The 17,182-nt window shown below is 37.0% G+C and overlaps 5 protein-coding genes across 8 annotated transcripts; 1 reads left to right on the forward strand and 4 right to left on the reverse strand.

Moving 5' to 3' along the window:
* The first annotated feature begins 159 nt into the window (after positions 1-159).
* Positions 160-3,899, forward strand: LOC110850715 (cleavage and polyadenylation specificity factor subunit 5). 3 transcript variants are annotated; one of them, XM_022098239.2, is made up of 8 exons: positions 163-386; positions 483-538; positions 679-819; positions 948-1,148; positions 1,213-1,276; positions 1,355-1,520; positions 3,578-3,692; positions 3,786-3,899. In XM_022098239.2, the coding sequence occupies exons 3-8, from the start codon at positions 686-688 to the stop codon at positions 3,805-3,807; spliced, it is 702 nt and encodes a 233-aa protein (XP_021953931.1). In that variant the 5' UTR covers positions 163-386; positions 483-538; positions 679-685; the 3' UTR covers positions 3,808-3,899. The 3 variants fall into 3 exon arrangements, with proteins under 3 accessions (XP_035710393.1, XP_021953931.1, XP_021953940.1); XM_035854500.1 differs by lacking the exons at positions 3,578-3,692; positions 3,786-3,899 and adding an exon at positions 2,016-3,461 and having other exon boundaries at positions 160-386; XM_022098248.2 differs by having other exon boundaries at positions 163-538.
* LOC110850705 lies at positions 3,900-6,344 on the reverse strand. Its single transcript, XM_022098228.2, has 4 exons — positions 5,404-6,344; positions 5,041-5,314; positions 4,639-4,963; positions 3,900-4,507 (listed from the first exon to the last, which is right to left on the reverse strand). The coding sequence occupies exons 1-4, from the start codon at positions 6,196-6,198 to the stop codon at positions 3,937-3,939; spliced, it is 1,965 nt and encodes a 654-aa protein (XP_021953920.1). The 5' UTR covers positions 6,199-6,344; the 3' UTR covers positions 3,900-3,936.
* A 556-nt stretch (positions 6,345-6,900) lies between these two features.
* LOC118433235 (protein PRY1-like) lies at positions 6,901-8,699 on the reverse strand. Its single transcript, XM_035844947.1, has 5 exons — positions 8,433-8,699; positions 8,275-8,354; positions 7,830-8,182; positions 7,157-7,724; positions 6,901-7,082 (listed from the first exon to the last, which is right to left on the reverse strand). Exons 1-4 carry the CDS (start codon positions 8,626-8,628, stop codon positions 7,511-7,513), a joined length of 843 nt encoding a protein of 280 aa, XP_035700840.1. The 5' UTR covers positions 8,629-8,699; the 3' UTR covers positions 6,901-7,082; positions 7,157-7,510.
* Positions 8,700-9,725: 1,026 nt separating this feature from the next.
* LOC110841901 (parafibromin) lies at positions 9,726-14,736 on the reverse strand. Of its 2 annotated transcripts, XM_022087601.2 has the most exons (14): positions 14,472-14,735; positions 14,162-14,346; positions 13,895-14,069; positions 13,782-13,822; positions 13,527-13,685; positions 13,142-13,387; positions 12,798-13,067; positions 12,592-12,728; positions 12,422-12,522; positions 12,076-12,270; positions 11,460-11,558; positions 10,935-11,019; positions 10,496-10,637; positions 9,726-10,410 (listed from the first exon to the last, which is right to left on the reverse strand). In XM_022087601.2, exons 2-14 carry the CDS (start codon positions 14,341-14,343, stop codon positions 10,374-10,376), a joined length of 1,869 nt encoding a protein of 622 aa, XP_021943293.1. In that variant the 5' UTR covers positions 14,344-14,346; positions 14,472-14,735; the 3' UTR covers positions 9,726-10,373. The 2 variants fall into 2 exon arrangements, with proteins under 2 accessions (XP_021943293.1, XP_035710983.1); XM_035855090.1 differs by lacking the exon at positions 11,460-11,558 and having other exon boundaries at positions 14,472-14,736.
* Positions 14,737-15,049: 313 nt separating this feature from the next.
* Positions 15,050-16,749, reverse strand: LOC110857333. Its single transcript, XM_022105945.2, has 2 exons — positions 16,454-16,749; positions 15,050-16,336 (listed from the first exon to the last, which is right to left on the reverse strand). Exons 1-2 carry the CDS (start codon positions 16,569-16,571, stop codon positions 15,078-15,080), a joined length of 1,377 nt encoding a protein of 458 aa, XP_021961637.1. The 5' UTR covers positions 16,572-16,749; the 3' UTR covers positions 15,050-15,077.
* Positions 16,750-17,182: the final 433 nt, after the last annotated feature.

Consider the following 17,182-nt stretch of genomic DNA (forward strand, 5'->3'; position numbering starts at 1 on the left):
TGAAGTGCATTTACATGTTTCCTTACTTTTCTTAAATATCCTGATCAAATTCGAGAACATGTCGGTCGCTAGCATTTAATTACTGCAGCAATGCCGAATGTTTAGTTGCTTACGTACTATGCAATGCTCGTGGGGCTGAGCGAGCATTGTTTGGCGAGGCAAGTTCAACCCTGCTCCGGTGGCGTCATATTCCCATCTTACTCCATGGACTAACAAACAAAAAGGACTTAATTAATTAGCATCACTTTAATCATAAATATCTTGCTTTCTCCACTCATCCACTAATTAACAATAGCTTCGATTTTAGAACTGAAACCAACCCGACAAGCCATCCTACTGCTAATTGAAGGGAAAAATAAACTCAAATTTATTTATACGCATTTTCGGTCAGTCAGTGTAAAGTTGTAAAATATTACGATTCGTAATTTACGAAACTGGAATCCAGTTACTGGATGCCATTAACTGTTTGTATGCCTTACTAGATTTGACTTGCATCTTATCTTTCACAAAGTAATTATTCAATCAAACAACAGTTGAGGTATGATATGATTGTATTGTTTCTCTTAAATATAAAGTTATGTTGTCCTTGCGAAATCAAATTGTGGTTTGTTGGGACCTAATGAATGATGATTTCTATGCATTAATAATCATTGTCATAATATTGAATTGGATGTACAGAAATAAAATGTCTGCCATTACACGGCGAACAGGATGGCCAGTGAACACGAAGGTCGAGGCAGGGACGACGGGTGTGGTCGTGGCCAAGAATGGGACTGTTGCCAACATTGCTCCCCTTACAATTAATCGGACCATTCATTTGTGAGTTTATTCGCTATAATGTGACTAGTTAGTGGGTCTAATTTTAAAGTCTACGCATATGATTGCGAAGACTGGATTATTGTGTGTTAATGAATATTATATATGTACCGATTAACTCTGCTATGCAGGTATCCCTTGACTAACTATACGTTCGGAACCAAAGATCCCCTTTATGAGAAAGATCCTTCAGTACCGGCACGATTCCAGCGAATGCGGGACGAATTTGATAAAATTGGGATGCGACGTTCTGTTGAGGGAGTGCTTATTGTTCATGAACACGGACTACCTCATGTTCTTCTCCTCCAACTCGGAACCACGTTCTTTAAACTGTAAGTGGACTTCAATTGTTATTTCCTATTCTACCTAAACGTAATGTGGTACATTATTGCTTAGACCTGGAGGTGAGCTAAACCCAGGAGAAGATGAAATTGAAGGATTAAAAAGGCTTATGACTGAGGTATAGTAATATGCATTTATTATGAACATGTTTTCCTGCATTCAATTTTTCTGTCAATAAAAGTGCCTTATTCCACAGACGTTGGGGCGACAAGATGGTGTTGCACAGGAATGGGTGATTGAGGATACAATTGGCAACTGGTGGCGTCCTAATTTTGAACCACCCCAGTATCCATACGTACCTCCTCATATTACGAAACCCAAGGAACACAAGAAACTCTTCTTGGTACAACTCCAGGAAAAAGGTAGGTCGTAGCCAATAGGCAATACAAAATGAGTTTCCAAATTTCTATCACTCACTTCTTGTTGACATAATAGCTGACCGTTTTTAGTTAGTTTCTATAAAACCCTCAATATCCCTCAAGTAGCAAATCGTCTTGTACTGTTGATAGTGTGTCCCGGTCAATTTTTCTTAGTTACTGACATTAGTAGGTAACACATAGGCATGAATTTAGTAGGAAGGATGTGATGACCATTTTGGTAAGCAAGTAGGTAGCAACCAGGACATGGAGGTCAAGAGAGAGCATTATTTCAGGCTATATAGGCTCGGATATTTTGCATGTACAATTTGGGATAACAACGAAACATATTACGATTGTCAAATTAATTATCATTTAAATAAATTATATTTTTTTGTGTAAATGTATATATGAATGAAGTTATCCCAGGTTTTACTTTTGATAATTTTTACGTGTGCAATATTTGATGAGAATGACATGGACTGGTTGTGTTTTGGACAGAGTGGACCCAGTTTCATTCTGCTCTACTTTGCTGCCATGCCTAAAGAAAAGAAAGCAAGGACCGTAATTGGTGGCTATCGATCAATCGATTGCAGTTTCGTAGGGATTATTTATGTATCACGCTGATGAAGACTGTAATCAATTATAATGTGCAAACATTTACTCTACTAAAGTGCTTTGTCAATTAAGTTTTTTCCTCTTGAAACTTATGGTGACAAAGATATTGGAGGGTCATCATTGTGTCTGATCCTTAATTTATCAGCTTTCAAACTGTTTCCATTCTGATCTAGTCCAAGAGTTGTACCAAATTTTTTTACTGCTATGAATGACATTCTTGTTTAATAATCTAGTCATGACGTACGTATATACGTAGACGTTTCTGCAATGCGGCATTTTCTGTTTAGCCGTTTTATAAAGACCTGTAGTCTATGTGACCGTCACATGGTGACGTTATGTATCGTCATTGTCGTGTAAAATAGCTTTGTACAATTATAATGTGAACGGATTGTGCACGTGGCAGTCAATGATAACAAACTCGACATTGAAACTTGTGTGATACGATGTAACGATAATGTGATATGATTATTCTCAAACTAACTGTAATTCTGTGATTTTTTGATATAACTATTTTTATTAGGGATAATACTCGAAAGTATATTGAGCGTTCAAGCCGAAAAGGTTGACTAAGGGCATTTATTATTTGTTGGTCTCCACCATTTTTTGCGGTATAATTGTAATCTATGGATAGATATATATCTTTACACGTATATACATAAATGAATGAAGAACAATGCAGATTTCTAAAATAGATCTAAGTAAATACATGTTTTCTTGGATTTCAATTAGCTCATATTCCACGTCAACGTTATAGTAGTAATACTTATAAATATGGGAAAAATTACCCAATCAACAGCAAAGTATTTAATAATCTTGATGACCCAGTGTCATCCAGATTGTTAGACTAATAGGTGGTACCTATGCATAATGTTGGTATTGGATTTTCATTTTATTAAGCGATTTTCAATTTTTAAGTCGTATAGATAACTTATAATTTGCGACACTTTTATATTTTTAAGTTATTTTTGTTTAATGATAAATTTATGAGGCGATTAGTAGTAAATAGTAGTATACAAATTTATACTGGCATTTGATGGTACAGATCCATATATATGTATATGTATACATCATATATGAATATATGATTTCCAGTCTTTGTATCCGAATCATATACGTAAATACGTACATATTTAGTACGTGTGTAGTAAAAATTATTGCCATTTAATCATCTCGATATTTAATTATAATAATACTCATTTCTCAGTTGTACATATATGTACTGTGCAAAGTGTACTTTTATTATATAAAAACCTAGTGGGAAAAAATGTCCTGAAAAAATTTACGATGGCGCTTAAGATAACCTTATTTGTCTAAATATTTACCAAATATCACAACCACATAATTTTATAGTTTAAATATTTGTGTGTAGCACTTTAATATTCTAGTCGAATTATATGTGAATTTGACCTCGGTACTAAATGAGTGTATGCTTATCGGGATTGTAGCACTGTTTGCGGTTCCCAAGAATTACAAGCTGGTGGCTGCCCCCCTATTCGAACTGTATGATAACTCCCAAGGTTACGGACCCATTATCTCATCTTTGCCACAGGCCCTTTGCAGGTGAGTTAACTCTCTGGCTGTTTATTACGTCAAAAATAGCAATCAATTAAATTGACAACCCATCTGATATGGATCAATACAATTTCTTTCCAGATTCAACTTTGTCTACTTGTAATTTCAATTTGCATACACGGATTCTCATGAAATGATGTAATTGCTGTTCATTTATATTATGTAATTTTAATAAATTCAGTGCGGAAAAAATAATTTCAAATAATTGATACGTAATTTTTATTTAAAGCATTTAGGCTAATTTAGAATTTTGAAAAAACTTGAATCGAATGATAAGCCCGGATGGAGCAAATGTACTGTTTTTGCGAGGTAGCTCTGTGTCAAGAAAAGTGAGACCACCAGTTGATCTTGTACCAACTCTTTTATCATCTTGCTTCGCATTAAAATTTACCAAAGTGTGGTAAAGCCATTCTCGAACCAAAAAACTCTTTGGTCTTCTGTCCAACTGAGTTCCACAGGTGGCTAAGGAAAACGCATTACAGACGACACAAGGTCCACAATCGTACGCATTGTTCTGCTGAATAGCGTCCAAACTAACAAAAAGCTTCCATTGGGATGGATCAAATACGTCCTTGTTGTTGCATTCTTGAACTTTATGTGCAATGTGTAGGATATTTAAGAGTCCAAAGAAAAACTTTTGATAGTGCGTAGTTGACAGAACGAGAGCCGAGTCCAAGAGTAAAATTTTCTGTTTGGGGATAATTATTACGCCTAAAATCCAGTGGCCCCCGTGACCTTTGGCATCAGAATTGATTAGGACAAACGCCAAATCTTTTTCAAATATCTGTTTTTCTTGCAATATCCTGTAAAAATTATTATTTAAAGTTTTATTTAAACTATTGTAAACCCACGAACCAGTTCATGCATATATGTATACATATATGCATTGTAATTTGTACTATCTATGTAAGTACATATGAATGTGTTTGTGTACTTTGCAAGTTCATCTGCTCCCTGACTTTTACGAAGGCCCCAAGTCATTACGAAACTTTCCAGAACGACGACTACCTCTTGAAGCTGGTTTTGGTGAATCATGATTTGCATGACTCGTTCCAAAATCTCATCCTCCACCCAATGGCCAACCCGAAGGCTTTCATATGGAGACGGGTACTGGAGGGAGGGGGTCAGTCCTACGGAGCCAACTTCCCACGGCCATTCAGAAACACGAGCTGCTACCAATTGACAATCGCTGACTGGTTGAAATGCAGCCTGAATTTCATTTGGTCGGAATAAATCATGGCTCGAGTCTTTGTAGAAATCTTTATAGTGAAGCGATGAGAAAGGTTTTGTAAGTATTTATAAGAAAATGCAAAATCAATGACCAACAACATTTCACCTATTTCGTACTGCTTGGCACTAGCTCCTGACTCCGAATGGTGGTGATCCATTGTGTTATTAGCGCTACTGCTGCTGGAACTTGAAGTTGATATTTTTTTTGTTTTCTCGACGCCCACGCCCTTGGTCCCACGTGTCGTGGAACAGTCGGTCATATTTCCATGAAAAGGTTGAAAGCATTTGGAACAGAAACAAAGTTTGCACGAAAGACATTCTGCCAGCCTCTCGTGACTTGAATTTAGATAAACTATTGCTTTGCATCGAGGACAGACCACCTGCCATTTATTTAAAATACAAGAATGTACTAATTCAATTCAACCTGCATGGTTTGAATATTAAGTAAATGTGTAAAAATGAAACATGCCTCATCCTTGGTTTGCTGATAAGTAGTTTCTAAATCATCTTTCGAACTACTGCTACTCATACTGCTGCTCATGGTCGAACGGCTACGTCGCTGATGTGATTTCTCTTCTGGCTTTTCAACCACTTTGCCTAATTTTGTCTCTAACGATGCTAGTCCACATAAGTTGCGATCCACAGGACAAATGAAGTGGTTTGATTCTGGAGAAGATTTGATTTTGTCAATAGCCTTCAATCCACATGCTCTGCAAATGGGGTGACCACAGGACAGGACGATTCTCTTGATGTCTGTAGATCTACAGAGAACGCAGTTTAGGAAGAGATCACGGGGCTGGTCTTCATCTGCCTCGACTTTTTTGTTGTCCCGTTTCTCTTTAGAATTCGTAGATTCACCCGTGAAAATTGAGGTTGGACCTTTATTGCCCAGTTCTCTTTCCAAGTAGTCTGAGCTGGATTGTACTAAATGACACATCGTACAACTCCGTATCTTTTGACCTTTTTTCTCATGGGCAAAATTCTTGTAGTTTAAATTCCGTTCGGGGTTTGCATTCCATACAAGGGCAATTTCCGGCTTGGCTTTGGGTAGTAGTTCTTGCAACAGAAGGAGGATTTGGGCCAGTATTCGACAATCTATGCATTTGTCCATGATTGTTTCCATTTGTTTCAGCAAGTTTTGAAACTTTGATCTTTGGAAAAGTGACATGGCTCGAGATTCCACAATCGCAAGAATCTCGTCCTTGCAATTACCGGCCCCAGGGTTGCTGCAGTAGGACCAAATAAGGTCCCTCGAGTATTCCATCCTTTTCTACACCCCCGTGGGAATGGGGAAAATAGGTATTTTTCAATTCCTTATTGGTGAAAATAACCTATATCCAAGGAACTGTTCCACTAATTGTCCACGCCTACACCGTGTGGTATGTGTAATGCTACTGTGTACGCAAATATAAACTACTTATCGGGGGTCTTTGGACATAACATTTGTGAAGTGTCATGGATTTTTATGCTAATCCAAGGGGTATTTTATCATTTACAGTTGAGATAACTTTTCCAACATTGCTTATCAGAGTTTATACTCTCCTCATGAGATTACCAAGTTATAATTAAGTATACTGGCAAACATACATAGGTATGTAGAAAACGACGTGCATTACAAAAATTTCCAACTGTTTACTTTAACACACCATTCTGTAAATAGATCATGAAATAAATTATAATCTGCAATAATCCCCTGGAATTAGTTAGGCAAGGTTGCCTGAGCCCCTCAACACATTATTCTGAGGAGACACTAAATATATTGAACTTCATTCACGTCATTCATGACGTGAGACATATTTATAAATTCATAAAAACCTGGAATTAAGTTTCCCAGGTTCAAATCGAAATGTTGTAGATATGTACATAGTTGCATGCAAACAACTATGTGCGTACTAATTTAAGGATTAGTATAATAATAATTATTATTATAATTGTATAATAAATGCAGAGAAATCACTCAATCATAGTGTGTGGATTAAAATTTCAAGCTTTTAATGGCTCTTATTATTGGTGACGATGAATTGATGATACATGTATTTAATTAAGGTTTTCTCAAATCTCAATCTGCAATTGGATCCACTCTTTAAGAGAAAAGTCCTCCATGAGTCCTCCTTGTGACTTGCTCTTTTCTCGAACAAGTTGAATAGCCTGGATCACAAAATAAATGAATGGATTATCCGATGATTATTTTGGAAATAAATTTTGTGGTAGCAACAACTGACCTGTAGGTTGGATAGTAACAGGAACGTTAAAATAAATGACCTGAAACTCATCAGCATCTTGTCCCCGTCTCCCAACGTAGAATTCAACGTGAGAAACATTTTGTAGCTGATATTGAATCCAGCCTCGGCCAGGCTATCCTTCAACTCGAATGGATCCAGTTTCCCCGACCCATCGCGGTCAAAAGTGCCATACGCGTTGAGCAAACCCTCCACGCATTCCAAAATGACCCCAAACTCAGCCAAATTGATACGCTGCTTCTCACCACTCGGAATTGTGGCTACGCTTATCAGCAAGGTAGCAATGAGCTTATCAAAGCCATCAAACTTGAAAGCCACTTTAATACAGTTGTTGAGTCAGTTGTTCAGCTTTTCCCAGCCAATTGTTCCGTCCGAATCTGCCAATTTGGCGAAATCTTCCTTTGCAGCGGGGGGAATATCACCTTTTGAGGTCTCTGATGATGACTCTTTTGATTTTATTGAGTTTGGAGATGCTACATTCTCCAGTTGTTTCGACTTTTCTTTGTCCGATTCCTCGTCCTCTTCCTCCTCGTCAGTGTCATCCACCTCTCTGTTCAATAAAATGTTTAACCTGGCGTTATTCCTCAAATTCCTTAAATTCCTTAAATTGCTCAACCGGGATAACTACGACTTTCTAATTAATAACATTTCCCACCTGTATGGTAGGACGTTAGAAGAAAACTGGCCTTGCATATTGGCATGTGGTTTGTAACAGCCTGCAACAACGATGCATCCGTTCCCCTCCCAACACCCCACGCCAAATTTGGTAACTCCTTTCCAAACCATGGCCTTAAAATGTCCCGTTGACATTGAAAACCCAGGCGAGGAAAAAGAATAAAGCTTAATCTCGTCATACCAGCATTTGCAGGCTTGACGGACTGCCTCCTTTTTCGAAATTGAAGTGTCAAAACTCATGAAGAGATTTTCATTGTAGTCCAAACCAGATGAGTGCATAAGCGTTCGCATGGCAGCACGTTTGGCGCAGTAAGCGTCGCCTGCTTTGTTCAGCTACATATATTGTAAGGAATAATAAGTGTCATTTATTCAATATTTATTTTGTCTGGAGGGGGACAGAAACAATTCAGAGCACTTGTTTATACCCTGTCCAACATGGTAACTGGTGGAGATCCATGTCGTCGTCGATACCAGTTATGCAAGTACATACCGTACTCATGGTAATCTGTACTCGAATGCAAAAAATTATGTAACTATAATTTCGTCATAATCGACATACTTTGGGGTTCTCATGTGTACCAACCTCCTTCAAAGTCTGCCGGTGCGATGGGTAACGACTTTCCTGACGACTTGCTACTGCGCTCAGTTTTTTGCCCAGCAGAAGAGGCTTGCTGAACCTGTGGGGCTTCTGCTTGTGCAGGATAATAGTACTGCACAACAGGTTGCTGGGTTGACCAAGAATAGCTCCAGCTATTCCCACATGATCGGCGACAAGGCATCCTCAACTGTACGGCTTGGGACTATAGCTCAACAGGTTTTAAACTCACCAGTGGACGTATTTTTATTTGTTTATATACCCTGAACGACTGATGAGAAACTACCAATTCCCATTTTCATTTCGCTCATGTACTTTGTCTGGACACTTAAACGCTTGAGAGCTTTATTTATTGGTTGTTATCAACATTGATTTTTACTGGCAGTGATGGATTTCAGTGGAGCATCTCTATGAATTAATGTAGTATGAATGAATCATACTGTATGATCGTATATTTAACTGTACATATGCAATCTTACTTGTCATTTGGAATTTTTTTCTTTATTGTATGTTACAGTTACGCAATATTACAGTACACACGTTCATGTTTGGATGTTTGTAGTAAACCATTGTTCGGCATTTCATAAAACTTGGTCAATTACCATACCTGTTCCCGACAAAAGTTAGATTATAAACCTCCATTAATTACTCATTTCCTATGAACTTTGTTAAGTATATCGTCATTTTAGATTTGATTAGAGGTGTCGATGTACCTTTTAATGCAACAGATCATGAATTTCATTATCGAAATTTATTGTTATTTATTGTGAAGAAGCACAATGAATCAAACATTTTTAATTTCAGGTACTTAAATACAATAAAAACCCGTCAATCTGCACAATCAATCATTTACATAGTTTACAGGCTTGAATCGTTGTAATAGAGTCAGAGTACGCTACATATGCAATTACTGGCGACTTGCTGTGTTTCCCTTAATAATGTCTAAAATAGTCAAATCTAAAGTTTTGACCTTTGACCTCATCTACATAGTAGCAGAGTCGTAGATCAAAATGATGCATCACTTTGAATAGACCTTGAAAAATACTATCAATTTGATGATACCCCACATGACCTATTTGTCATTAAGAAGGTCACCCAACGAACTTGACCTCAGTTCTGACCCCTTGTCGTCAACTTAAAAAACTTAATCTCGAAAGTTGGAGCACGAGGTGACGTTCGGACTGACAGAGCCGACGCATAAATCGGTCTTACATTAAACTTTAGACTTTTAGAACCTTTAGAACGTTAGATCGTTAACAAAGAGGTAATAAAAAACAATGATTACGTAATAAAACATTTTATTCAGTCTTTTTACCGGAAGAATATAACTTTGTAAGAGTAGTCAAATAAGAGTTAATGTGCATTTTGTAATCGATAGGATAGGATAACGTCGTAGCATTAATCATTTAAATAATTTTAAACATTTTATTAATTTGCACAAATCATTTCTAACATACGTGGCTATTTAACACACGTTCATAAATGTCTGGTAATGTAAAGGATAGCATTGTGGGGTGGGCGTACCACGTTACCTAAATTATGAATTTACCTTAAACAGATGGAAAATCCCACTAAACTGAAAGATTCTTTAACGTCAGATATAACTTTAAATTAAAATATCTGCGAAATGAAAAGAAGAAACTATCCTAATTTGTCATAATTCAGTTCATTAGCTGAAATCGTCAATTATTACAACAAATGTCAGTAATTAAGGGGAACTATTTGCAAACCAAGTGGATTTCCTCCCCCCCTCCCCCGGGAGCCTCATCGAAGTGATTTGTAAACGCTAAGTACTATTAATGAATTAACATAAGATTCGATTAAAGTAAAATTAATTTTCTTAGATCAATAGGTTACTCTAACAACTGTATTCATAGATAAATGCATGTACGCAATATCTATCTGGTCACTCTTTTAAAAGTTTGATATTTAGTAATCCAGGAAAGGCTTGTTCTTGGCAATGAATCTGTAATAAATGGAGAAGAATATCTCAAAAACATGTATGCAATATATAATCAGTTAACTCGTAAAATTATGTCCATTCCACATACTCCTCAACAGATGACCAAAATAAAACGGTACAAGCTTTATCCAAATGACGACGACGACGGTTGATGTTCATAACCTTAACTGGCCACTGCTTGATGTTCGTCTCTGCTTCTGTATCGTCATATTTCAGGTGGAACGCGTTGACTACATTCAATAAAAATCAAAATACGCTAAAAACCAAACATTATTAGGCACATCAGAGATCCACACCACTGGCATTACACTAGAAAGACTACACTAAACTGTTCAAAGTTTTCAACGTATTTTCAAGTCAATAACTAAGCAGGCAATAATATTGCGCACTTCAACATGTTATGTTTTATGTTATACAAACTATTATTATAAATTTTTCAACTAAAAAATTGAACTTTATTTTTCAAGGTGAAAGTAAGGCATGCGTGGATCTCTGATAAATATCTATTGTTGTAGGTTGTAACTAACGTTGTGTACAAATCTCAACTGGATTAGCATTGAAAGGCCATCCTTTAAATTGCCAAGCCTTTCCGGTTATAAAAACAGCAACAACCTATTAAATTATATATCAGTTAATTACATTAAATAAGTAATGCCGACATATGTATACGAGTCTCACAATCTAATGATTTCTATTTTGGCAGAGTTTCATATTATTCATTGTTGAATGAATAACTAGAGAAAATCAAAGAAAGTGGTCAAAGCGACGCTTTGAAAGCGTATTGAAAAGTAAATATTTGTAAGCATCATAAGTTACAAAACGAGACTGAATAGCATCCACTCCCACCGTTACTGACAACACTGGGAGATCATCTTTCATATAAACAATAGAAACTCCACAAGAATTTATTTTACAACATGAGACATCTTAGCAATGCAAAAATGGATTTTACCCAAATAATAGTATGATAATTTCAATAATATGTTGCTCTTTTACTAGAACGCTTAAAAACATTGACGCTACAAAATTGTAGCTTGCAATGCAATACTTACGCGATCCCAATCTTGCAAAGTCAATTTATCTGGAAATGAGATAATTTTGTAGCGAATGCTTTTTCCATTGCTATTTGGCTTCAAGCGATGAATGAGAACCTATAGCAACAAATAGATGGGGACTAAATAAAAATCGTCAAATTATTTTACAATAAGCTGTCGCAAACGAAATAGGGAAAGGGTGAAACCAATTCGTCGTTGCCGACCACTTTCTACAAAATCTCATTTCCCCCAAGGTGGTGGCCTCTGTGATTTTCTTTATCTCTTTCTATCATTGTCTACAATTTGCACAAAATCTCACATCCACATTGCGAGCGGGAGGGGTCGTGGGCACACCCCCTTATGTCAAAATTGTATTATTACTAAATTGTAGAACATTACGAATAACGGAAAGATATTCAAAAGGAAAAAAATCATAACTATACCCCACGTAGAGGGGTATGCCTTACAACACCCATCTTTGAACTTGACTCCTTCCAAAAAGTTAGAAACATGTTGAAGATCGCATGCCGAAATTCGCATCCGTTCGAAATTATAGTGGATATGGACGGGCAGACAGAAAGACAAGGAATTTCCATAAAAGGGGTTCACCCTTTAATAATAATGACGAACTTGCCTCATTCATTTTCTTGGCCCCCAAAGACTTCTTTTCCTCATGGGGAATGAAAATGCCATCTTCAAGCATGTCCTTAGCATTGAGGATTGTTAATATGGATGGAGTACAATCCGGAACAATTATAATCGGTGTCGCATGGTCATGCCGCATTTTTTTGGCTGGAGGAGTAGCAAGGGGCAGTGGAGCCGTCGTCTTCTAAGATGAAACAATAAAAATTTAAGAGTAATATGTACATCTATCATGATCTTTTAACATATTTTGTGGCCTTAATTTGAGTTTTAATTAATTCAGTCTGATTGGCAGTTCCAAGAAAATATTTTACAATACTGTTGTTCTTATTGCAAACCTTTTTGTTGTCCACCATCGCCATTGTTTTCTTTACTCCTGCAACCAATCCTAGGCCTTTGCTGAATGTTTCCAGTGGGTTAATTCCAAATTCAGCAGTTTCTGAACTCAAATTTGAAATTAGGGAGGCTTCAAATCAGCAAATAATTACCATTTCTTTAATCAACTCACCCAACGGAAGTTTAGCCACTTGGTCATATCTGCTGTACGGGACTGTCTCCACTACCGGTTGTTCGGAGAAAGTTGGAGCTGTAGTGTGCGAAATATTTTTTGGAGTCGCCATCAGGGCTGCAGGGCCAAACTTTTTCCTGTATTATAGTCAAGTCAGTGCTAAACTTCGGTAGTAATGGTAGAAAAATGCAAAAAAAAACACGTACACTCTTTCTTCCCTAGCTTTAATGCTCTCCAGAATGCTGGTGACATTGGAAAGGAAATTGATCTTGTTGGAACGAAGTATGGAAGATCGATCCAAATAAACTCGCTCATGAGAAAAATTATTAGATTCCTGCGTTCCCCCAAACGATGGTTTATTGGTGCCGACATCGTCTAATTCCATGTCCGATACGCCCTTCACTTTTTGCACTTTTACTGCACGACGCTTGGCTTTTAGTTCCAAGATTTTATCAGATCCAATTGCATCCACAATGCTACAATTCATTTTAACTAAATAAATCTGGATAATAGCATGATTTTAGTGTAAATGAAATATAAGCAAACTCACGAATTCTTCAAGTCTACTCTTTTCTCATCTTCCATGCCGGGTTTCTGTATCGGAAGCACCTTATTTTGCACTATCTCCAGTTCTGACAGAGACTTGGTAACATTTTTCGAAGCGTCTGCTGAAAACAACTCTACAGGATTAGGGAGTTGGTGCCCATATAATACACTGTCACGATTTGACGGACAGGTAAGAAGGGAGTCATCATTGTGCTCCTTTTTGACGACGCATGGATTTGTAGCTTGGTCGCTGCAGTCCAAAAAAAATAATCGCAAACTTTAAAATTTCTATTTAAAAAATCACTTATTTATATGTCTTCAGTTCTACAGTAGAACTTCTAAATACTTTCACAGATAACTAACAAAAATATTTTGAAGAGCATTCCTACTTGGGATTATTGGTAGGTGGCGAATTACATTCGTTCCAAGAATCACGTCTCTCGAGTTTGGGTGCTGGTATTGGGAGTTGTATTGGACCAACTGTGTCAGCACCTTCGCATTTTGTTCGACGGCCTTGAAGGTATTCGAGCAGTGGAAACCGATCCACCCTATTAGTCATTTAAAATTTTTGTTTGTTACGTAATTATACATATTCTAATTTGTTGATTTCATTTATAGTTTATATGTGCTTGTTATTAATTTACCTGGTCACTACTTGAAGATAAGGCATCTCGCTCATATCATGCTAGACAGTAGTTTACGTATATTAGTTTGCGTTTCTAGTATGATGAGATTGTCTATATTCTTATGAACATACCGCTGCTTGCCTAACGTATGTGGGATGCAGTAGATCCACATTATCCAAAAAATATTTGAGCGACCCAACGTTGTAGTAATCATTCTTGTTTCTATCTAATTCGTCATTTACTCCCTTATTGTCCAATTCGGAAGGGTCATTGTCATCCTTTTTTGCAGAGTTTATCTTCCACGACCTACAAAAGGGATGACACGATATTAATAATTACTATTAAGGTGGCACTAAATCACAATAATATTAAGTAAACTTTGATAATGTGTGACTTACTTCATAGGAAAATTAGTCTTGGCATTCTTGAGGTAGGCAATCTTATCAAAGATAAGGTACTCCTCTGTCTCGACAATCTCTTTTCGATGCACAGTGAAATGTCGCAGTACCATGAGGGGATCAGTCCCAGTCTTCTCGTCCTCCTCTTCTGGCTCCGCCTTTACTGGCTGCGAGGTGTACATTTTCTGATAATAAGCCAACAAACCAAAATTATAATGACCTGAGGGTTAGAGTATTTCATAATTTCATGTCATAGTCAACATGAAAGATGAAAAATTGTCGTTCGCAATAATGTTATAAATCAACCTACCCGTATTCAGATATTTCAAAACGCAAGGTGATAAATGGAATAGAAGAATAGTGAAATATTAAGATACAGTGGCGCTGATTAATTAGAAATGGGAAATAATTATAATCGATGTTACTAGTGCCTAATCTCTTTCTGGGATATAATCTCTTTCAAACCAATCAATGTTTACACACGAATAATTAATAAAAGTTGCATCAATGACATCGCTATTTTAAAAAATAATGCGACGTGCGTGCAACCAACAAACAAAAAACTCACAAATCAAACCTTGCGCAGAAATCTCCCTGTCACTCTCTGTCTCACATGTACCACTTTTCCTGTCATGGGTATTCAATTTTATGCATCAGCGTTTAGCGTATGCAGAATTATTTATGATGTAGCAAAAATTAGCATTTATTAATTAGTATTTACGAGATTAAGCCGAATACGTGAACTACTTTGACATCTTATTATTTAGCAGTGCATACTCCTATTTTTTTTTACTACACGGCCCTCGACATTACCCTGTTAATCAAATGAGCATTTTGTGGTTGGTTTTCTGAATTTCATAATTCAAGTCCAAATTAAATTTATCATGATTGAATTTATAAAGAGCATTTTTATTATTTATTCAACGTATTTAACACTCAACAAGAATACCAGAGAAAAGAACAAATAAATACTGGAAGAGTCTGATCTTTGCACTCCTCCCGTGTTGGGGGGAGGTGATATTGTTGTGAAATTGTTGAGGAAGTTGGGTTGGGTCGAGGATTGGTCTTTGGGGGGTTCTGAGGGCTGATAGCTCGGAGTTCTAATTGTCGACGAGGCTTCAGTTAACAATAATAGTGAAATCGTAGTCATTGAGAAGGTGTCGGGGGGCGCTTGCTTTATGTACTCGTCAGATCCTTCTAGTTTATTCTGCTCAGTCACTTGGGAAACAGGAGTCGAGGCTGTCATGGTTTCTTCAGCAGAGTGTGTAGATAACGTCGTGTCAGAGTTTGCATGCTTATCATCCTTGGAAATGACTTCAGGTGCATAGTCTGAGTCTGGAAAGGCTTCGTCAGATGATTCCATAAGCTGGGATTCCTCTGAAGATTCAGATAACTCATCTGAGTCAATCAAATCCTCACCTACGGGTGGTAATTCTTCTACCGTCACTTCCGTTGTCATAGAATAATCAGAGTCATTAAATGTGGTCGTGGTCGTTATTATTTCAGTATCTGGGGTTGAGCTATGAAGAACAAATAGACTAGTATTGAGTAGCGTTGAGTTAGTTGGAATTACAGGGTCTGGCTCATCAACATGGAAGCTCGATAAGCTTGTAGTTTCATATAATAATGGCATGACAGTGATTGTCGAATCTTCTAAGTCATCAAATAAACTACTGCCGTTTGATGATATCAAAGTCAAGTGTTCTCTAGATTGGTTTTCGACTTCCTCCTCATTTGCTATGGTGGGTATTGAATTCTGAGAAGTAATAGTCAGGAGCTCTTCATTTGTGGGATTATCCTCGGGATGGATGTCATTCGATATATTAGTACTGCCTTCAGTAAGATTCATTATATGGCTTTCATGTTCATACTCAAGATCAGTTTCTTGGCTTTCACTAAGCCCATTTTCAGATGAGATTTCCTCCTCATACAATTGACTCTCATCGATCTTGACATTTTCCGTCGATGTGGATATTGTGGATGGAGAAGTTAGTGGATCTAATACGTCATCAATCTTATTAAGACTCGTTATTTGAGGGCCAGTCTGAGCATCCTCAGGGTTTGAACCTTCCCAAGATTCCAATGCTTCAAGGCTGTCCTCGTCATTGTTCTTCTCGCTCTCCACAGATTCATAATATTCACCAACACCGATCGATGTAATCTCGTTGGAATCCGCTATTAAAGAATGTTAGATAAATATTAAAATAAATGATGAAATCGCATACATCACAAAATGCAGCTCAGATATGTATGCACAACTTTATTGTTACATATACGTATACGCTTACTTACATTCTATAACTTCTGCTTCTGTCGAATCTGTCACGGTTTTTGGATTTGGAAAACCTTTTCCTCCATTACATACCAAAGTTACAACCAGTATGGAAACCTTCAAAGTCAAGTATTTCATGTCAATAATACAAGAAAACAAGGATAAGCAGAAAATTTCAAATTCGTATTAAAGTAAAATATTCTTGGCTATGGCACTCAGATCAGAATGATAAATTCCAAACTCAAATTACTGCATAAAATTGCTTTCCTCGAGTGCAAAATGTGTATAGTATTGGATGCAAGGTTGTTTCATACATACACATGATTGATTCATTCACTGATTTCCATAAAATTCGATTGCAGTCTAGTCTATACTTAGGATTAGATAGTCAGTCTTGGTCACGTAAGAAGATCATCTTTTACCAAGTAAGACGAGATGTTTAATTATTTTTGACTACATAAACGAGTAATAAACTCTAGAAACGACGCATTTAGTTTTGATTTATTTCATTTTGGGTACTGCATGCATGCATAGATAAGACAGAGACATACGACATTCGCGGAATATAAAGACCGTCTTGTCGTGGTATACATATAGGTATGTAAATATTCTGCTGGTGATGTCTGGCTAGAGCATTAATCTCGAATAAAATGCATAACATGCTGTCGTATTAACTGCATTTCCATGAATTAGGATTACATATGAAATTTATAATCCTGTCACATGTACGTCCAACTACTTTCCGGAAT

The sequence above is a fragment of the Folsomia candida genome, unplaced genomic scaffold, assembly GCF_002217175.1.
Source record: "Folsomia candida strain VU population unplaced genomic scaffold, ASM221717v1 Fcan01_Sc001, whole genome shotgun sequence".
Lineage (NCBI taxonomy): Eukaryota > Metazoa > Arthropoda > Collembola > Entomobryomorpha > Isotomidae > Folsomia > Folsomia candida.